General features: G+C 40.3%; 1 protein-coding gene and 1 non-coding gene across 3 annotated transcripts in view; one reads left to right on the top strand and one right to left on the bottom strand.

The window, feature by feature from the left end:
• The window catches only part of NUP155 (nucleoporin 155), an 82,223-nt gene that overhangs the window by 33,037 nt on the left and 26,680 nt on the right, over positions 1 to 22,506 (top strand). For both annotated transcript variants that reach the window (XM_024246989.3, XM_024246988.3), the window contains 10 exons: positions 259 to 359; positions 4,589 to 4,759; positions 6,415 to 6,525; positions 7,990 to 8,084; positions 8,846 to 8,934; positions 9,707 to 9,769; positions 10,367 to 10,514; positions 12,175 to 12,241; positions 14,030 to 14,145; positions 20,136 to 20,233. In XM_024246989.3, the coding sequence (XP_024102757.1) occupies positions 259 to 359; positions 4,589 to 4,759; positions 6,415 to 6,525; positions 7,990 to 8,084; positions 8,846 to 8,934; positions 9,707 to 9,769; positions 10,367 to 10,514; positions 12,175 to 12,241; positions 14,030 to 14,145; positions 20,136 to 20,233 (1,059 nt within the window). The remainder of the gene's footprint in view (positions 1 to 258; positions 360 to 4,588; positions 4,760 to 6,414; positions 6,526 to 7,989; positions 8,085 to 8,845; positions 8,935 to 9,706; positions 9,770 to 10,366; positions 10,515 to 12,174; positions 12,242 to 14,029; positions 14,146 to 20,135; positions 20,234 to 22,506) is intronic.
• On the bottom strand, positions 10,950 to 11,010 carry LOC112133603 (U7 small nuclear RNA). Its single transcript, XR_002915235.1, has one exon. It is a non-coding gene; the product is annotated as a U7 small nuclear RNA (small nuclear RNA).

Genomic DNA, 22,506 nt, shown 5'->3' with positions numbered 1-22,506 from the left:
CCAGCTAATTTTTGTGTTTTAGTAGAAACAGGGTTTCACCATGTTGGTCAAGCTGGTCTCTGATTCCTGACCTCGTGATCCACCCACCTCATCCTCCAAAAGTACTGGGATTACAGGCATGAGCCACTGTGCCCAGCCCGGTTTTATAATTTTAATTGCAAAACCGCAATTACTTTTGCACTAACCTAATAATTATTAAGGTTATTGAGGATGCATATTTGACATGATGTAGTAATATTTTGTATATTAAACTTCTAGGTATTCTATTGATGGCAGCCTCAGAAAATGAGGATAATGATATTTTATGGTGTGTCAACCATGATACTTTTCCTTTCCAAAAGCCAATGATGGAAACCCAGGTAAGTTATCCTGACAATTCTGAAAAAACTATTATATAATTTTAAGTGAAGGATGATATGGAAGAAACTTGTATCTTCTGATTTATTGCTGTTTGCTTCTAATAACATATGATTAGAAATTATAATGTAAAGAAATTATCCTGTCAATTATTTGTTTTTCCTCTGTCAGGTTAGAAGTTACTGTGGTAATCACAAAAAAAATCTTTAAAGAAAACATTGGACCCTTACAGAATATTTTCCATAATGTACTAGAAAATACATGGATCTTTTTTGAAGTTGTCTTTTTTTTTCTGAAAACATGTCAGGTTCATATGAAATGATCTTTACCTCATTTAAATATGTTGCTCGTTTAGTTATTTAAATATGAGGCCATCTATTATAGTTGTGACTTAGATTTTATTCTAACAATCTCTTTGTAATTTTGTCTGTTTTTTTTTTAATTATGGAAACTTTCGAACATAAAGTTTGAAGAGTCAATTGAACCTCACATAAGAGAATTGAGTTGCCAACGTCTTTCTTATTGTATTTCATTTTTCTTTCCTACATAAACAAAGGGACACCCACAAACACACAGTTTTGTTTTAAACACAAAAATCACCACATACATCATGAAGTGGATATGGTCTTCCTGGGTGAGGGCCGAGGCTGCTATGAACCCACGAACTGCCCCTGCCCCCAGCTGCCCATCCTAGTCCCCAGTTTGTAAGGAGGTAAGGGGAGGCTACCTGTCTCCATCCCCTTGGTGTCCTCTGCTGACTCCTGCCAGTCCTCCTAAATAGTCCTGCATAGCCCACAGAGGCTGCTGGTCAAACCAGATAAACCAGCCCCTAGTGGGGTGTGAATGTCTGATACTCTGTCTTTGCAGCTACCTCCTCACAGGCATTTTGCTTCTAGTTTTCACTGAAAACTAGTGGTTTTTTGGTGGTTCTTAAATTTGAACCCTTCCAGATGGGACTGGAAAAAGGTATGTGTAAGTGGGAGGAGCAAAAACTGAACTCCCAGGGATGGGAGTATTGTCTGCATGAGCTCTACCAAATTTCTGACAAGGTTCAAAGAGCTGGGGTAGGAGCAGGAGGAAGATAAGGAGGTAAGGAGTGCCCTTCTCCTTCTTTCCTTTATTCTTTGAGCTTTACTGAGCATGTACTACCAGCCTTGTGCTGTGATAAACTATGAGGATTCAGAACTTAATAAGATATAAACCCTGTCCTGGTTGGGATGCTGTGTTGGGGGAGCAGAGGACATGTTTTTGGCTCTCTGTTTCTTCCTCTATAATAGTTATAATCGTACCTACCACGATGGAGTTGTGAGACTAAATGAGCTCATGTGTGTAAAGCACTCAGAACAATGCCTGGCACTCATAGGAAGCACCATTCCATAAATGTTAACTTTTTTTTTTTCTTTACTCTTTTAAAAGACAGCATCTCACCCTGTTGCCCAGGCCCAAGCAGTCCTCCCAGCTCAGCCTCCCAAGTAGCTGGGACTACAGGTGTGCGTTACCACGTACAGCCAATTTTTAAATTTTTTGTAGCGACAGGGTCTGACTATATTGCCCAGACTAGTCTTGAACTCCTGGGCTCAAGTGATCCTCCCACCTTGGCTTCCCAAACTGCTGGGATTACAGGTGTGAGACACTGTCCTCCACCTAACTTCTTTTTTTGGAACAAATGCTGCATGTCATATAATTTGATTTAATATTTGAGTTTTTCTCAAACAAAGGTGGACTTTTATTTTTAACAAAAAAACTCGTCAAGTATAGTGTATGAGCTTTGATCAAATTCTGGTTACCAGAAATAGTCATGAAAGACATTAGAACAGCTGGGTAAATTTTATATTGGTTAGGTGTTAAATTATATTAGGGAATTGATAACTTTTTTTTTTTTTTTTTTTTTGAGACAGGGTTTCACTCTGTTGCCCAGGCTGGAGTGCAGTGGCACAATCAGAGCTCACTGCAACTGCCTCCCAGGCTCAGGGGATCCTCCCACCTCAGCATTCGCCACCCCCTCCACCCTGGATAGCTGGGACTACAGGCACATGCCACCATGCTTGTCTAATTTTTTTGTATTTTTAGTAGAGACAGGGTTTTGCCATGTAGCCCCTGCTGGTCTCGAATTCCTAAGCTTAAGGGATCCACCTGCCTTGGTCTCTCAATGTGTTGGGATTACAGGTGTGAGCCGCGTCGCCCAGCCAATAACATTTTTAAATGTTATTATATGGTTTGTAAGAAAACATTCTTATTTTTAGGAGATATGTGCAAAAGTATTTAAGAGTGATAAATGATGTCTATACTTTCAAATAGTACAATAAAACAAATATACAGGAAGAGAGAGAATGCAGATATGGCAAACTGCTAACAATTGTTGAATCTAGGTATTGGGCATGTGGACTTTTACTGTATATTCAACATTTTTGGCTGCTTGAAATTTTTTATTATAAAGTATTTTAGAGGATTAAAATACTTTTTTTTTTTTTTTCTGAGACAGGTTTTTGCTGTGTTTCCTGGAGTGGAGTGCAGTGGCATGATAGCTCACTGTAGCCTCAAACTCCTGGGTTCAGGCAATCCTCCTACCTCAGCCTTCTGAGTTGCTGGGAATACAGGCACACGCCACCACACCGAGGTGGTTTTTTATTTTTTGTAGAGATGGGACTTCATTATATTGCCTAGGCTGGTAAAATACTTTTTTTTTTTTTTTTTGTGACAGAGTCTTGTTCTGTCGCCCAGGCTGGAGTGCAGTGGCACAATCTCGTCTCACTGCAACCTCCGTCTCCCGGGCTCAAGCAGTTCTCCTGCCTTAGCCTCCCGAGTAGCTGGGATTACAGGCGTGTGCCACCACGCCCGGCTAATTTTTCTATTTTTAGTAGAGACGGGGTTTCACCACATTGGCCAGGCTGGTCTCGAACTCCTGACCTCAGGTACCGCCTGCCTCCACCTCCCAAAGTGCTGGGATTATAGGCGTGAGCCACCTCGCCGAGCCAGTAAAATACTTTTTAAAGGAAAGATAGTATCTTAGCAGATTTAGTTGATCCTGGAAAGATGGTAGAAGGTAGTTATTTGGTTGAGAGAATTATAATTTTATTAAAGAGTATTTACAGTTTATCTTGAGAAAAGTTTGCCCTTGTCCTCTGGTACAAAAAGATTTATGTATTAGTATAGAAAATGCCTGCTTATGGCTGGACACAGTGGCTCACGCCTGTAATCCTAGCACTTTGGAAAGAGGCCAAGGCAGGCGGATCACCTGAGGTCAGGAGTTTGAGACCAACATGGCAACAGGAGTTTTTGCCAACATGGCAAAAGCCGGCCTCTAATAACAATACAAAAATTAGCCGGGTATGGTGGTGTGCATCTCTAATCCCAGATACTCGGAAGGCTGAGGCAGGAGAATTGCTTGAACCTGGGAAGCAGACTTTACAGTGGGCTCTGATTACGCCATTGCACTCCAGCCTTGGCAACAGGGTGAGACTCCGCCTCAGAAAAAAAAAAAGGTAATGCCTGATTAGCACTTTGAGAGGCCAAGATGGGCAGATGCATGAGCCCAGGAGTTCGAGAACATCCTGGGCAACATGGTAAAACCCTGTTTATACAAAACATAGAAAAATTAGGTGGCCGTGGTAGCATTCTCCTGTAGTCCCAGCTACTTGGGAGGTTGAGGTGGAAGAATCAACTGAACCCAGGGAGGTCCAGGTTGCAGTGAGCTGTGATCGTGCCAGCGCACTCCAGCTTGGGTGACAGAGTAAGATGCTGTCTCAAAAAAAAAAACCCAGAGGCCAGGTGTGGTGGCTCATGCCTGTAATCCCAGCGCTTTGGGAGGCCGAGGTGGGCAGATCACCTGAGGTTGAGAGTTCAAGACCAGCCTGACCAACATGGAGAAACCCTGTCTCCACTAAAAATAAAAAATTAGCTGGGCGTGGTGGCGTATGGCTGTAATCCCAGCTACTAGGGAGGCTGAGGCAGGAGAATCACTTGAACCCGGGAGGCAAAGGTTACAGTGAGCCGAGATCACGCCACTGCACTCCAGCCTAGACAACTTCGTCTCAAAAAAAACCAAAAAACAAAAAACAAAAACTCAGAAAATACCTGATTTTAAAAAAAGATAGTAGAAAATTACATAATACTTTTGAAATATTTATGTTAATGTACTGTTTATTAAATTTACTTCTTTATTAAGTCTGTATTTTGTTTTGCATTATGTAACTTCAATATGATGTGTAAAACATTTATTTCTTTTACATAGATGACAACCCGTGTTGATGGTCATTCCTGGGCTCTTTCTGCGATAGATGAATTGAAAGTAGATAAAATAATTACACCTTTAAACAAGGATCATATTCCAATAACTGATTCACCAGTTGTTGTACAGCAGCACATGTTACCTCCGAAGAAATTTGTTCTCCTCTCAGCACAGGTATGTACGTATTCTGCTATGGTAGTGACAAAAATAAGCGATATATAATATTTTTGTCAAGTTCTCTGAAGTAGTGGCTTAATGGAATAATTTTCTTTTTTTTTTTTTGAGACAGAGTCTCGCTCATCACCCAGGCTGGAGTGCAGTGGTGTGATCTCAGCTCACTGCAACCTCTGCCTCCCCAGATCAAGTGATTCTCCTGCCACAGCCTCCTGAGTAGCTGAGATTACAGGCGCACACCACCACACCTGGCTAATTTTTGTATGTTTAGTAGAAACAGGGTTTCACCATGTTGGCCAGGCTGGTCTCAAACTCCTGATCTCAGGTGGTCTGCCTGCCTCGGCCTCCCAAAGTTCTGGGATTATAGATGTGAGCCACTGCACCCAGCCTTCCTGGTTTCTTATTTGATTTTGTTTATTGAGATTTTTCCCAGGCACACAAGCTTATAAGTAGTCAAAATTATCAGTTATCATTTGATATTTTATTTTATTTATTTTATTTTATTTTAGACAAGGTCTTACTCTGTCACCCAGGCTGGAGTGTGGTGCACAGTCTTGGCTTACTGCAACCTCTGCCTCCCAGGCTCAAGGGATCCTCCCACATCAGCCTCCTGAGTAGCTGGGATTACAGGCGTTTGCCACCACACCCAGTTAATTTTCATATTTTCTGTAGAGACAGGATCTCACTAAAGCCCAGGCTGGTCTCAAACTCCTGAGCTCAAGCTATCCACCCACCTCATCCTCCCACAGTGCTGAGGTTACAGGCGAGAGCCAATCTGCCCAGCCATCATTTGAGATATGTCATAGTTGAAAAGCTTCCACTCACTAAGGTTTATAAAAGAATCCACTCTTAGTTCCTTTTGTTTATTGATTGGTTCAAAAACAATTGAGGTTTTTGCCATTGCTTGTAATGGCAAAAACACCATCCTGGCTAACACGGTGAAACCTTGTCTCTACTAAAAATATAAAAAAATTTAGTCAGGCGTGGTGGCGGGTGCCTGTAGTCACAGCTACTCGGGAGGCTGAGACAGGAAAATGGCGTGAACCTGGGAGGTGGAGCTTGCAGTGAGCCGAGATTGTGCCACTGCACTCCAGCCTGGGAGACAGTACGAGACTCCGTCTAAAAAAAAAAAAAAAAGCTGTAATGGCGAAAACCTCAATTGCTTTTGTACCAACGTAATACTATGGTAGTTTTATTTTGTCCTTTAAGTCTTTTGATCTATTTGGAATTTACTCTGATATAAGGTATGACTGTTTCTAGCTTTTTTTTTTTTTTTTTGCCTAAATTGATATAAATAGTAGCAACATGATTAATTAATAATCTAACTTTAATTCTCTGGTTTAAGGGGCAGCTTTGCCGGGGCAATTGCATTAAGTTTCCTTTATAGATATATAGATCTACTGGAGGTTGAATAGAGAAATAGATGATCTTTTTGACCAGTTGTACTTTTTATATCACCTCAGCCATTCCTCCTGCCTCAGCCCCCTGATGTGCTGGAAATACAAGTGTGGTCTACCATACCCAGTCTAATTTGTATTGTTGAATGGTTTTTTTTTGTTTGTTTCATTTATTTTATCAAATAAGGTAGCAGAGTCAGTTGCTATCGGCCAATCTTGGTAAATCTCTTATTCATGTTCTTTCTTCAAATTTCTTAGGGGAGTCTTATGTTTCATAAACTTAGACCTGTAGATCAACTGAGGCATCTACTTGTGAGTAATGTGGGTGGAGATGGAGAAGAGATTGAAAGATTCTTTAAATTACATCAGGTAATTATATATATTTTTTAAAATGTGATGCTATTTTAAACAAACAGTGGGAGTCATAGTTTATGTAAATTGGGACTGGAATACTGTAATAAATACATATATATTTTTTTTGAGATGGAGTTTCGCTCTTGTTGCCCAGGCTGGAGTGCAATGGCATAATCTCGGCTCACTGCAACCTCTGCCTCTCAGGTTCAAATGATTGTTCTGCCTCAGCCTACCTAGTAGTTGGGATTATCGGCATGTGCCAGCACTCCCGGCTAATTTTGTATTTTTAGTAGAGACGGAATTTCTCCATGTTGGTCAAGCTGGTCTCGAACTCCCAACCTCAGGTGATCTGCCCACCTCAGCCTCCTAAAGTGCTAGGATTACAGGCCGTGAGCCACCACGCGCAGCCATAAATAGATAATCTTAACAATATTCCTTTCTTTGCCTAAGTCACTGTATGTGAACTGACATTTGAAAGCAGGATTAATATAAGTCTTGTAGTGAGCGTTCAGGTTTTTATTCTCTGAGGCTCCACCTCCCAGGTTCACGCCATTCTCCTGCCTCAGCCTCCCAAGTAGCTGGGACTACAGGCACCCGCCACCACGCCCAGCTAATTTTTTGTATTTTTAGTAGAGATGGGGTTTCACCATGTTAGCCAGGATGGTCTCGATCTCCTGACCTCATGATCCACCCGCCTCGGCCTCCCAAAGTGCTGGGATTACGGGCGTGAGCCACCATGCTTGGCCTGTTGTTGATAAATTCTTATTGAAGTCTGCTAGTACATGTTTCTTGTTCAGGTTATATGATAAATGCCTTTTCATTAAAAGCACAAGACATTTAGGGACAAGTTCTTTTTTGTTTGTTTGTTTGTTTATTTGTTTTGGCTTAATGACCTGAGGAAGAAACTTGAGGCAACAGTGTAGAGATCTTAGTATTTCAGAGCCACAACTGGAATTGATACGGTTAAAATTGGGAGTAGTTCAAAGTTAAGTATACAGACTCTGGATTCAAAGCACTTGTGTTAAAAATCCCAGCTCCACCACTGAGGCAAATTACTTGACTTCTCTGGGCTTCAGTTTCCTTATACATTATAATAGGATGTGGTATGAAGATTAATATATGCTAAACTCTTAAAATAGTACCTGACACATGGTAGGTATTCAGTGTTACCACTTATTGTTATTTTCTAGAAAGCAGAAAGACCACAGGAAGAAAATTGGAGACATAAGCTGGAAACTAAGTCAGAATCTAGGTTGAAAGGAAAAGAGAGCATCCTGTAATCCTAGTGCTTATGATGAACTTAAAATAAAACCAGTAGTGTTTACTTGTCTTTTTAACACTAACTGATTTCATTCAGTCAGCAAGTATTTATTGAACGCCTGCTCTGTGCTAGATACAGACTTTAATACTGCATCTAGCAGTATACAAATCATTTTAAAATTTGTATTTAATATGAGGCCAATATTCCTCTTTTTACAGGAAGACCAGGCTTGTGCAACTTGTCTTATTCTTGCTTGCTCCACTGCTGCCTGTGATAGAGAAGTATCTGCCTGGGCTACTCGGGCTTTCTTTAGGTATGTGAAAGTTTTTTTTGTTTATTTGTTTGTTTTTTTACTGGGCCACTTTTTTAAATGATTTTATTATCAATGTGATAAAGCCTTGCCAAACAGTTGAGTGACTATGTAGGCAAATTACCAAAATTCATTTGCAAAAGGGTGAAATCTGGAGAGATTATAATGGTAATAGAAGCAACTAAATTAGCATAGTTTATGCATTATTACTTTAACTCTGGATTCTGTTCTGTAACTTCTTGTCTACTTTCTACACTTTGTTCTACCTCAGTTACTGTCTCATCTATCTTTTTTACTTCCCCAAACACTATGCCAGTTCTGCTTAATATGTATCATTAGTATTGAAGGCTTCTGAATTACTTTAAGGAAACTTGGTACCAAAGAGATATTTCTATTAGAAAATATTTAAGAATTTGAAATGTGATTTTGTTAGAAACGTTTTTGGAAGTACTATCTAACCATAACTTAGTATGAAAATTACAATGCCATTTACTCACAAAGTAAATTCTATGCATTGTATATCTTTTTCTTAGAAGTTATCAGAGTCCCTTATAATTCTTCCTGCTATCAGTTTCAAGTCCACATTTACTGAATAAATATTTATTATAAGTCTTTTGCATATATTTTACTGTCAGCACAATACATTAAAGTCTCTAATGTTTAAAGCATTTATTTGGAAGCTAAACAGGAAAAGGAACAATTACAGTTTTTAAGATGGATGGTTTGTTTTACTGAATAAACTCAACCTCTTGTCATAAAAATAGGTATGGTGGTGAAGCACAGATGAGATTTCCAACCACTCTTCCGCCTCCAAGTAATGTTGGTCCCATCTTGGGGTCTCCTGTCTATTCTAGTGAGTATGAAACATTGAAATGAAATTGTTTCTAATCGTTTGAATCTTAGAACCTTTATAGCAATTTTTATCAATAAGCCTTTTCATTATGTTTTATTTACTGCTACTGTATAATTGATGAATACATCTATAGTTTCTGATTCTTAAAAGTGATCTATTAATATTGAATCCTTAATGTAAGGAAGCAAAATAAGATGTAACCAATCATATTTACATAACTCATTTGGTATATATTCAGAGGGAAACAGATGAATGATTTAATAATAATTAACTCCCACATCAGTGTTTTCCAAGGTGGGAGTTGTTAGAAACTTACTAGGAGATCAGTCCCTAATTCTTGCATATATCATGGACAGTGGAACTCCTTATGCTTAGAAATAGCTTCTGTGGCCAGGCGCAATGGCTCACACCTGTAATCCCGGCACATTGGGAGGCCGAGGCGGGCAGATCACCTGAGGTTGGGAGTTCGAGACCAGCCTGACCAATATGGTGAAACCGTGTCTCTACTAAAAGTACAAAAAGTAGCCGGCCTGTGGTGGTGTGAGCCTGTAATCCCAGCTACTCAGGAGGCTGAGATGGGAGAATCGCTTGAACCCAGGAGGCAGAGGTTGCAGTGAGCCAAGATCATGCCACTGCACTCCAGCCTGGGCCACAGAAAGAGACCCTGCCTCAAAAAAAGAAAAAAGAAATACCTTCTGTACCTAATTTTGATCACATTCAAAATATTGAGATGTTCTTTTCTAAATCTTTATATTCTTCTTTCCCTTTTTAGGTTCTCCTGTTCCTGGTGGTAGTCCCTATCCAAATCCATCCTTTTTGGGAACACCATCTCATGGTACCTCTTTTCTTTGGTTTGGATTGGATTCATTTTGAAGTGCTAACATTATGAGTTAACCTTAATGCTTAGTGTGAAAAAGATGAACTTGCCTTATTCCCTTGAAAATAAATATAATTTTAGAAGCGCTATCCAGGCAAGTTTTGGCCTGGACAGTGAATGCGTTTGGATGTGAATGCCTTTATTTAGGAGGAACTCCTCTTATAATAAGCCTGGAAAGCCCATTATTTGGCTACCAGGATTAAATTGGACCCTAAAATCTGTGTAATTAGTTCTATTTCACTGTCAGCATTACAAGCAGTACTGGCAAGTTTGTTTCCTTTTCATTCTGCATTGTGAACACTTGCAAGTCTACCTGGGAGTACCCATCCACATTTAAATCTCTCTTCTTATTAAGGAAAACCAAATTAAATATCTATGTATTTCATTATTTCTGTAAATACCTTTGTGTCTAGATACACAAACCTGGGTTATTGAGAATTCTGAATTTTATGGGTTCTAAGATTAAGAGATTTATGGGTTCTAAGATTAAGATTAAGAGATTTATGTGTTCTAAGATTAAGATTAAGAGATTTGTTTTTCTTATGTGTGTACAAGGTATACAGCCTCCTGCCATGTCAACTCCAGTGTGTGCTCTGGGAAACCCAGCAACTCAGGCCACAAATATGAGTTGTGTGACTGGACCAGAGATTGTGTACTCTGGAAAACACAATGGTATTTGCATTTACTTTTCTCGGATCATGGGGTAAGTTTGTCATGAAATAATGAACTATTGCTCACCTTGTCCCATCTTGAGTAGTTAAATATTTTTAACTCTGAATTTGGGACATCATTTATTCCTATTAAATTTTAGTTTTAGCTCACTTGTTCATCAATAAAACTTTTCTATTATTCCAGTTTTTATTATCTAACTATATTCATTGCTGTGTTTTATTTCTCTTACTCTCTCATGATCTGTGTTTGTAGCATCAAAATACAGTTGTTCCTTAACACAGGGGTTAGGGGATGCCAACCACCCTTCCTCAACCTTCATGCAGTCAAAAAGTCATGTACAACTTTTGACTTTCTTAATTACTAATAGCCTACTGCCTGGAAGCCTCACTGATAAGTAATCGATTAACACATATTTTGTATGTTTTTTGTGTTTTCTTTTTTTAACTTTTGCATGGTGTAGGAGTGTGGGGGAGTCTCATAAAAACCAGAAAACCTGCTAGACAAATTCTAAAACGGCCGTAACACTGATATTTTGTGTTATATGTGTTATACACTATATTCTTACCATAAAGTAAGCTAGAGAAAAAAATAAAGAAAATCATAAGGAAGAGAAAATATATTTACTATTCATTAAGTGGCAATGGATCATCATAAAAGTCTTCATCCTTGTCTTCACGCTGAGTAGGCTGAGGAGTAGGAAGAGGAAGGGTTCGTTTTGATGTGTTGGGGTAGCATAGGTGGGAAAAAAATCTGTGTATAAGTGGACCCACACAATTCAAGCCCATATTGTTCAAAGGTCAACTGTATATCTACTTACATATTAATGTACAGTGTTACAAACTTCCCCATAACTCAGTGACATGTGTCTATAGTTCAACAGGGCAGTTCTTGTCTTGCTGTGCTAACTCAAGAATAGGCAATCAGTTGTGAAGTTAAAGAGAGCTATGCTTATCTTGGCTTGACTCTCACATGTTCAAGGTTATGTTTTCCAGCTGGTCTAGAATGGCCTAAGCTGAAACAGCTTGGTTCTCTACATGGTTTCTCATCCTCCAGCAGGCCAGCCAAAGATTATTTAGTTGGTGGTGGCAGAGTTCCTTGAGAAAGAGTAGACACTTGCAAAACCTTTATTCTAAGCTCAGAACTGGCTTACCATGCACTTTTCCGCCTTATTCACTTGGCCAGAGGGAAGTCACAGGGCCAACTCAGATTGAAAAGGTGGGAAATAGACCACCTTTTAGGGGAGAGACATCAAAATCATACTGCAAAGGGGATAGATATAGGGAGGGATAAAGAAATGTGGTTGTTTTTGCAATCAGTCTCTCATGTTATCTTGGTTAGCTATCATGCCTAATATATATTTCTCTTAGATTTGAGATGTATGATTTCATTCATCTCATTTGCTTAAAAGTATGAAACAGTACAGAGCCCCTTTATAAATTTCCTATTTACAATTTATTATACAGAGCCTTTTGATTTTTCTTCAGTAATATTTCATTATCTGAAAAACTTAGGTACATCAGGTATGAAAATTTTCTAGTATTCCACTCTTCTAGATAGCTTAGTAAAATGTTAAATGAAACCACTGCAAGTTTTAAAAACTGAATAAAGCCATTAAGTTCCTAGAGAAAGAAATTTATTGTAATTGTTTTTATTCATTTACAGCAGAATTATTAAAACTTTTTTTTTTCCAGAAACATTTGGGATGCAAGCTTAGTTGTGGAGAGAATATTCAAGAGTGGCAACAGAGAGATCACTGCAGTAAGTGTGTATAATATTATTTTGTTATTTTTGTTTAGCCAGTTGATGGTATAAATGGTTAGATTGTTTCACATTTCCTGATATTACACAAATAAGATGGCAAAGGTTATTATTATTATTATTTTTTTTGAGACAGGGTCCTGCTCTGTCTCCCAGGCTGGAGTGCAGTGGCCCAATCTCAGCTTACTGCAACCTCTGCCCTCTGGGGTCAAGCGATCCTCCCACCTCAGCCTCCTGAGTAGCTGGGATTACAGGTGTGCGCCACCATGCCTGGCTAATTTTTGTATTTTTTGTAGAGATAGGGTTTCACCATGTTGCCCAGGCCGGTCTCGAACTCCTAGACTCAAGCGAACCACCTGCCTTGGCTTCCCAAAGTGCTAAGATTACAGGCAGGGGGCCTCAGCGCCTGGCAGGTTATTCTTTTATGTACCTGTTTGCATTCTTGGACAACAAACTGCTTACCTTCAGGTTTAAATCTCATCTCTAACGTTGATTAACTGTCTGAAAATGAGTAAATTACTTAACATTTCAGAGCCTGATACCTCATGGTAAAAGAAGGGGCATAGTATATCTCCCTCATAAGGTTGTCATGAGGGATAACTCAAGCAACTTAATATTGCTCAAATTTTACTATGTAATACTTTGACATATATATGAACAAAAACTCCATGGACCCAGCACTAATTTCCATGAATTGGCATACTTTACAGACTGCTTTTTGCTCTTGTTGCCCAAGCTGGAGTGCAATGGCGCAGTTTCACTCTTGTTGCCCAAGCTGGCATGCAATGGCACGATCTCGGCCCATTGTAACCCCTGCCTCCTGAGTTCAAGCGATTCTCCTGCTGCAGCCTCACGAGTAGCTGGGATTACAGGCGCGCGCCACCATGCCCAGCTGATTTTTTGTATTTTTAGTAGAAACAGGGTTTTACTATGTTAGCCAGGCTAGTCTCGAACTCCTGACCTCAAATGATCCGCCCACCTCGGCCTCCACTGAGATTACAGGCGTGAGCCACCATGCCCAGTCCAAATATATTTTTAATTGCGAGGCTCTTAAAGTTCATGAGTTGGGCACAGTGGCCCGTGCCTGTAACCCCAATGCTTTGGAAGGCTTGAGCCCAGGAGTTCAGGACCAGCCAGGGCAATGCGGCCAGATGCGTTTTCTGCAAAATAAAATAAGATTAAAATTAGTCAGATGTGGTGGCATGTGCCGGTACTTCCAGCTAATTGAGAAGGAGGATCACTTGAACTTAGGAAGTCAAGGCAGCAGTAAGATATGATCTGCACCACTACACTCCAAGGCAACAACAAGACGCTCTCTCTCAAAAAAAAAAAAGTTCAAGTTTCTAAGAATAAGAATGTATTTGCCTAACACAGTATATGATTCCATTTATATGAAGTTTAAAAATTAATTATGTAAAATTAATCTATGTTGATAGGAGTAAGAAAAGTAGTTACCTCAGAGGTGGGATGACTAATGGCTACAAAGGAACATAGGAAACTTTCTTTGGTGTTGGAAATTTTCTGTATTGTGGTCTGGGTGATGACTATACAAAAATATATAAAAGTAATCAAGATGTTTTCTTAATATTTGTATTTTATTGTATGTTAATTATGCATCAGTGTTACTGGCAGGAGAGGAAGTGTGTAGGTATTTATTCGGATCAACAGGTATGAATTGATACAAGAAATAACTTTATAGAGATACTCATTTCAAAATTAAAATTGTTTATATTATAGCTATACAGAGGGTGTGTTTTTAAACTTTTGAAAAATCTTTCCTTTTTACAGATTGAAAGTAGTGTTCCCTGCCAACTGCTAGAGTCAGTGCTACAAGAACTAAAGGGTTTGCAGGAATTCCTAGACAGAAACTCCCAGTTTGCAGGAGGACCATTAGGAAATCCAAAGTAAGAATAAATAGGGTTTATTAATTCATCTTTTTCTTTTCATTGTATTTTTTGTTGAGATTAATTACATACTATAAAGTTGGTCCTTTTAAAGTGTGCAGTTTAGTATTTTTTAGTGTATCTGCAAGGTTATGCAACCATCACCACTGTCTAATTCTAGAACATTTTCATCACAGCAAGAAGAAACTCTTGTGCCCATGACCAGCCATTATTATTCGTGGGCCTTCCTCCAGTCCCTGGCAACCACTAATCTACTTTCCATCTCCACATATCTGCCTTTTCTGACTATTTATATAAATTGGAATATTTATATAAATGGAATATTTATATAAATATTTTATATGTTACATAATATACACAATATAATATATAAATATATTTATGTGAATATATGTAAATGGAATATTTATATAAATATATTTATATAAATGGAATGTTTATATAAATATAATTATATAAATGGAATATTTATATAAATACAAATGGAATATTTATAGAAATATTTATATGAATGGAATATTTATAGACAAATTTATATATATGGAATCTTTATAGAAATGTTTATATAAATGGAAGTATGCAACAGATAACCTTTGGTGTCTGTTTCTTTCCCTAAGCATGTTTTCAAGGTTTGATTGTTGTAGCATGTATTACTACTTTGTCTCATTTGTCAGTTTATCAGTTGATAGATATTTGGGTGGTTTCAGCTTTTTGGCTAATAAGAATGCTGATATGAGCATTCCTGTACAAGCTTTTGTGTGCACATGTGTTTAGACGGACTCTTGCTCTGTCGCCCGGGCTGGAGTGCAAAGACTCCAACTTGGCTCACTGCAACCTCCGCCTCCCAGGTTCAAGCAATTCTCCTGCCTCAGCCTCCCAAGTAGCTTAGATTACAGAGGTGCACCACCACGCCCGGCTAATTCTTCCTTGTATTTTTAGCAGAGATGGGGTTTCACCATGTTGACCAGGCTGGTCTCTCAAACTCCTGACCTCATCATCCACTGGCCTCAGCCTCCCAAAGTTCTGGGATTACAGGCGTGAGCCACCACGCCCGACCAAGAGTGGACATTTGGGTTTTTTTTGAGACGGAGTTTCTCTCTTGTTGCCCAGGCTGGAGTGCAATGGTGCAATCTCGGCTCACTGCAACCTCCACCTCCTAGGTCAAGCGATTCTGCTGCCTCAGCCTCCCGAGTAGCTGGGATTACAGGCGCCTGCCACCATGCCCAGCTAATTTTTGTATTTGTAGTAGAAATGGAGTTTCACTATGTTGGCCAGGCTGGTCTCAAACTCCTGACCACCTTCAGGTGATCTACCATGCCCAGCAATAATGGATTTTTTTTTTTTTTTTTTTTTTTGAGACAGAGTCTCGCTCTGTCGCCCAGCCTGGAGTGCAGTGGCGTGGTCTCAGCTCACTGCAACCTCCACCTCCCAGGTTCATGCCATTTTCCTGCCTCAGCCTCCCGAGTAGCTGGGACTACAGGCGCTCGCCACCACACCCAGCTAATTCTTTGTATTTTTAGTAGAGACTGGGTTTCACCATGTTAGCCAGGATGGTCTTGATCTCCTGACCTGGTGATCTGCCCGCCTCGGCCTCCCAAAGTGCTGGGATTACATGCGTGAGCCACCGCGCCCAGCTAAGAATGGATATTTTTAAGCCTCTAATATAATACGGACTTTTTGTTGAAAAAATAATAATCACATTGCATTCGGGGAGTCACATCACTCCTTAGAATTGTTAACGAGGTATTACAGTATAATCTTTTTAAAGCATATGTTGGCCAGGCAGAGTGGCTCACACCTATAATCCCAACACTTTGGAAAGCCAAGGCAGGAGGATTGCTTAAAGCCAGGAGTTCGAGACCAGCCTGGGCAATATAGGAGACCTTGTCACTACAAAAACACATAAATAGGCCGGGCGCGGTGGCTGATGCCTGTAATCCCAGTACTTTGGGAGGCTGAGGCGGGCGGATCTCCTGAGGTTGGGATTTCGAGACCAGCCTGACCAACATGGAGAAACCCCCGTCTCTACTAAAAATACAAAACTACCAGGTGTGGTGGCACATGCCTGTAATCCCAGCTACTAGCGAGGCTGAGGCAGGCGAATCACTTAAACCTGGGAGGCGGAGGTTGTGGTGAGCCGAGATCATGCCATTGCACTCCAGTCTGGGCAACAAGAGCGAAACTCTGTCTCAAAAAAAAAAATCGTAAATAAATAATAAAGCATACATAAATATACACTTCTTTAAAAGCAAAAACAGAGTCTAAGTAAGTACACTTTTATATAACATTGTTCATACTTTCTGTGTGTGTGTGTGTGTGTACATATATACATATATATATATATTCCCCTGCCCCTGCCGAGACAGAGTCTTGCTCTGTTGCCCAGGCTGGAGTGCAGTGGTGCAATCTCAGCTCATTGGAACCTCTGCCTCCTGGGCTCAAGCAGTTCTCCTGCCTCAGCCTCCCGAGTAGCTGGGATTACATGCATGTGCCACCACACCTGGCTAATTTTTGTATTTTTAGTAGAGATGGGGTTTCACCATGTTGGCCAGGATGGTCTCAATCTCTTGACCTCATGCTCTGCCCGCCTCAGCCTCCCAAAGTGCTGGGATTACAGGGGTGAGCCACCGTGCCTGGCCTGTCTTTATCATTTAAGTAGGAGAATTTACCTCCTTCCCATTTTATTGGAATTAGTTAAATGTGGTTTATTGTTTTGGTTTGGTTTTTTTGGAGACAGAGTCTTGCTTTGTCGCCCAGGCTGCAGTGCAGTGGTGCAATCTCAGCTCACTGCAACCTCCAACTCCCTGGCTCAAGCGATTCTCCTGCCTCACCCTTCCAAGTAGCTGAGACTACAGCCCCACACCACCATGCCTGGCTAATTTTTCTATTTGTAGTAGAGACAGGGTTTTGCCATTTTGGCAAGGCTGATCTTGAACTCTTGACCTCAGATAATCCACCTGCTTCAGCCTCCCAAAGTGCTGGGATTACAGGCGTGAGCCACTGCATGTGTTCTAGTTAAATGTTTGATTTTTTTCTCCCCATCCTGAATTTGTGCTTTTTGTTTATTTTCTTCCCTTTCCCATTTCCGTATTGTATTGGATTGATCAGGCCTCTCTCTACCTTAAACACCAATTAAGAAGTTCTACTTATGATTTTTCTTCCTCTATTGGTTTTAAATTCTGACAGACATGCATCTCAGTCAACATTAATAATTTAACAAGCTCTATTACATTTTGTTTCCTTGCCTTCTACTGCCATCCCTCGCCCTCCAAATTATCTGGAATTTTACTTGTCAGATGTTTTTAGTTTGTTTGGTTTTTTTTCTAACATTATGGTCTTTTGTTAATTGAATTTTACCATTACATCTGCAATTATATGTAAATTTTCTAATCTACTTCTAATTTCTCTTAATTACTCATTTCTCTTTACAGTTTTTAGCAGGATGTTTTTTTCATTGATGTTTCTTTAATTTTCACATAAGCAGTTCTGTCATCCGCAAATAGAGATAGTTTCATCTTTTCCATCTTTTCTTGTCTAGCTCTACTTGCTTTCTCCTCTCTACACAGGTAATCTCTCTTTTTTTTTTTTTAATTGAGACAGAGTTTCGCTCTTATTACCCAGGCTGGATTGCGATGGCATGATCCTCAGCTCACTGCAACCTCCGCCTCCCAGGTTCAAGCGATTCTCCTGCCTCAGCCTCCTGAGTAGCTGGGATTACAGGCATGAGCCACCACGCCCAGCTAATTTTGTATTTTTAGTAGAGACGGGGTTTCTCCTTGTTGGTCAGGCTGGTCTCAATCTCCCAACCTCAGGTTATCCACCCGCCTCAGCCTCCCAAAGTGCTGGGATTACAGGCGTGAGTCGCTGCGCCCTGCCACTTATCTCTCTCTGTCTTTTCTCTTTTTCTTTTCTTTTTTAGGCAATCTTGCTCTGTCATTGAGGCTGGAGTGCAGTGATGTGATCATTGTTCCCTGCAACCTCAGACTCAGCCGCCTGAGTAGCTGGGGCTACAGGCGTGTGCTGCCACACCTGGCTGATTTTTTCTTATTTTTCTCAGAGTTAGGGTCTCACTGTGTTGCCCAGGCTGGTCTCAAACTCTTTGGCCTCAAGTGATGCTCCCTCCTTAGCTTCCCAAAGTGCTGGGATTACAGGCATGACCCACTGTATCCACCCTTACTTGAGGTGTTTTTTGGTTTTGTTTTTTGAGACTGGTCTCACTCTGTTGCCCAGACTGGAGTGCAGTGGCATGATCACGGCTCACCGCAACTTTGACCTCCCAGCTTCAAGTGATCCTCCCACCTCAGCCTCCTGAGTAGTTGGGACTACAGGCACATGCCACCATGCTCAGCTAATCTTTTTATTTCACATTTTGTAGAGACAAGGTCTTACTGTTTTGCCCACGTTGATCTTGCACTCCTGGGCTTAGGTGATCCTTTTGTCTTGGCCTCAAAATATGCTGGGATTTTAGGCATGAGCCATCTGCACTCAGCCCTTATTGAATATGTTTAACATATTCATATATTTAACATATTGAATATGCTTACCATATTCAATAAGTGAGTTTGTCAAATGTATTTACTGCATTTTACAGAGATGATCATATCATTTTCCCCCTTACCTTTAACAATAGAATTAACACATGTCCTAATTTTGACCAACCCTTGGATTCCTATAACATTAGTTTCATTGAGTATGGAAATTTTTTAAACAGATTTTTGAGATCTACTTTACATACCACTAAATTTACTCATTTTGAATGTTCAGTTCAGTGACTTTTAGTAAATTCATAGAACTGTGCAACCATCACCACAGTCCAGTTTTAGCACACTTCCATTATCTAGGAGACATACCCCATGTCCATTAGCAGTCACTTTCCATTCCCACTTCTTAGCCCCAGACACTTACTGATCTGCTCTATCTCTGTGGATGTGCCTATTCTTGACATGTCATATAAACAGAATCATACTGTGTGGTCTTTGAGTCTGGCTTCTTTCACTTAGTGTGTTTTGGGGGCTCATGTTTGAGATTTATGTGGTAGGATGTATTCATGCTTTGTTCGTTTTTATTGCCCAATGAATGTGGGATTTTAAGATCATAGACCATTTCTCAGATCTTCGTATACATTTTGCACCATTTTCTTCCCAAAGTTTAATGTTGTAGATGAAAAAGTACATTACCTGCATGATTCTCTTTCCTTTGTAAGTGACTTAGTGTTTACTTTGAAATTTTTTTGTGTTTTTTTTTTTTGTTACCGAAATTCAAAAATCACAACATGATGTCTTTAGGTATATCTTTTCTACAGCTCTCAGTGAGCCTTTAGAATGAACGTCTTGGCTTTGATCAGTTTTCTTCTCTTGTTTTTTATGTATTGTGGTACACATTGAGTATCCCTTATCCGAACTGTTTGGAACCAGAAGTGTTTTGGCTTTCACGTTTTTTTGGATTTTTAAATATTTGCGTTATACTTAGGTTGAGCACCCCTATTCCGAAAATTTGAAATCCAAATTGCTCCAGTGAGCATTTCCTTTGAGCATCATGCTGATGCGCAAAACGTTTCAGATTTGGGGACATTTAAGATGTTGGATTTTTTTTTATTAGGAATACTCAATCTATATTTCTTCTGTCCCATTCTCTTTGGAGAATCATATTAACTCTTTTGTATCTAGCTTGTTCTCTTCGTAATTTCCTTCCTTCCTTTCTCTCCTTTACCCCCTCTTTTTACTTGATCTTTTTTTTCTACAGATTAGGAAAATTTATAGCTGATGTTCTCAGTCATTTAACTGATTTAATCTCTGTCATTTTAAGTAGCATCTGTTTAGTCTGTGTCATAAATTTTTTCTGGCCATAAGCCCTTCTGGTGATGGTTGCCCAACCTTATGAATTATTTTTAAAAAGTATACATATTAAATGTTTGAATTGTACTGTATAAGTATGTGTTATATCTCAATAAAGCTGTTATAAACACACACATTCTGCAATTTCTGTTTCAGTACTACTGCTAAAGTGCAGCAGAGGCTGATAGGATTCATGCGTCCTGAAAACGGAAATCCCCAGCAAATGCAACAGGAGCTGCAGAGGAAGTTTCATGGTAAATTATTTCTTCTCATCAGTTAAGCGTACATGACCTCAGTAAAATTTTATTACTTGAATAGAAAACAATGGACTTTCTTAGTAAGATGTACTTTGTACACAAATATTTGTAATTAAAGTATCAGTGTAATTGGGTCTGGGGTGGTGGCTCACACCTGTAATACCAGCACTTTGGAAGGCTGAGTTGGGAGGATCACCTCTTCCTGGGAGGCAGAGGTTGCAGTGAGCTGAGATCATGCCACTGCACTCCAGCCTGGGTGACAGAGTGAGACCCTGCCTCAAAAAAAAAAAAAAAAAAAAAAAGTGTGATTGGGAAAGTAGGATAATATGGATATTGTGTATTTCCCTATCTCTTTTAGCATATACATTTTTGTTCCTTCCTCCACCAGAAAACATGATACACACCTATTGCATTATGATTTTTTTTATTGTGGTGAAATATATATACACCATAATATTTACCATTTTTACTTTTTATTTGTTTATGTTTTTGAGACAGAGTTTCACTCTTGTTTCCCAGGCTGGAGTGCAACTCACTGCAACCTCTGCCTCCTGGGTTCAAGAAATTCTTCTGCCTCAGCCTCCCGAGTAGCTGGGATTAGAGGCATGTGCCACCACACCCGGCTAATTTTGTATTTTCAGAAGAGACGGGGTTTCTCTATGTTGGTCAGGCTGGTCTCGAACTTCCAACCTCAGGTGATCCCGTCCACCTCGGCCTCCCAAAGTGCTGGGATTACAGTTGTGAGCCACCGTGCCCGGCCCCATTTTTACATTTTTTTTTTTTTTTTTGAGACAGAGTCTCACTCTTTTGCCCAGGCTGGAGTGCAGTGGCACGATCTCGGCTCACTGCAAGCTCCACCTCCCGGGTTCACTCCATTCTCCTGCCTTAGCCTTCCAAGTAGCTGGGACTACAGGCACCCGCCACCACACCCGGCTAATTTTTTTTTTTTTTTTGTATTTTTAGTAGAGACGGGGTTTCACCGTGTTAGACAGGATGATCTCCATCTCCTGACCTCATGATCCGCCCGCCTCAGCCTCCCAAAGTGCTGGGATTACAGGCAAAAGCCACTGCGCCTGGCCCGTTTTTACTATTTTTAAGTGTACAGTTCAGTGGCATTCAGTATATTCATTTTATGTACCCATTACCAACATCCATCTCCAGAACTTTTGTCATCTTCCCCAAAAATGTCACTCTGGGCTGGGCGCGGTGGCTCTCGCCTGTAATCCCAGCACTTTGGGAGGCCATGGCAGGTGGATCACCTGAGGTCAGGAGTTCAAGACCAGCCTGGCCAACATGTTGAAACCCCATCTCTACCAAAAATACAAAAATTAGCCAAGGCGTGGTGGCGGGCACCTGTAATCCCAGCTACTCGGGAGGCCGAGGCAGGAGAATCACTTGAACCCAGCAGGCGGAGGTTGCAGTGAGCTGAATTTGTGCCATTGCACCCTAGCCTGGGCAACAAGAGCAAGACTCTGTCTTAAAAAAAATAAACATCAAAAGTCACTCTGTACCCATGAAATAATAACCCCCCATTTTTTTCCCCTATCCTAGGTCCCTGGCAACCACCATTCTACTTTCTGTCTCTGAATTTTACCACTCTGGGTACCCTGTTAGGATGAAATCAAATTTTTCATTTTGTGGCAGGCTTATGTCACTTAGCATACTGTCCTTGAGGTTCATCCATGTTGTAACGTGTCAGAATTTCCTTCCTTTTTAAGACTGAGTAATTTCTATTGTGTATATGTGCATATGTGCACACATACCACACTTCCTTTATCCATTCATCTGTTGATGGACGCTGAGTTACTTCCGTTTTTTGGCTATTGTGAATAATGCTGCTGTTAACATGGGTGAACAAATACAAATTAAAGTCTCTGCTTTCAGTTCTTTTGGGTATATACCCAGAAGTGGAATTGCTATATCATATGGTAATTCTATTACTAATTTTTTTGATGAACTGCCATACTGTTTCATAGCAGCTACTGCATTTTATGTTTATGTTTATCTTTATTTCTTTTTGAGACGGAGTTTCACTCTTGTCGCCCAGGCTGGAGTGCAATAGTGCGATCTCAGCTCACTGCAACCTCCACTTCCCAGGTTCAAGCAATTCTGCCTCAGCCTCCCGAGTAGCTGCGGTTACAGGCATGTGTCACCACACCCAGCTAATTTTTTTATTTTTAGTATAGACGGGGTTTCACCATGTTGGCCAGGCTGGTCTTGAACTCCTGACCTCAGGTGATCCACCCACTTCGGCCTCCCAGAGTGGTAGG

The sequence above is a fragment of the Pongo abelii genome, chromosome 4, assembly GCF_028885655.2.
Source record: "Pongo abelii isolate AG06213 chromosome 4, NHGRI_mPonAbe1-v2.0_pri, whole genome shotgun sequence".
NCBI classification, from domain to species: domain Eukaryota; kingdom Metazoa; phylum Chordata; class Mammalia; order Primates; family Hominidae; genus Pongo; species Pongo abelii.
The sequence above is the reverse complement of the archived record's forward strand: the minus strand, read 5'-3'. Positions and strand labels throughout refer to the sequence as shown.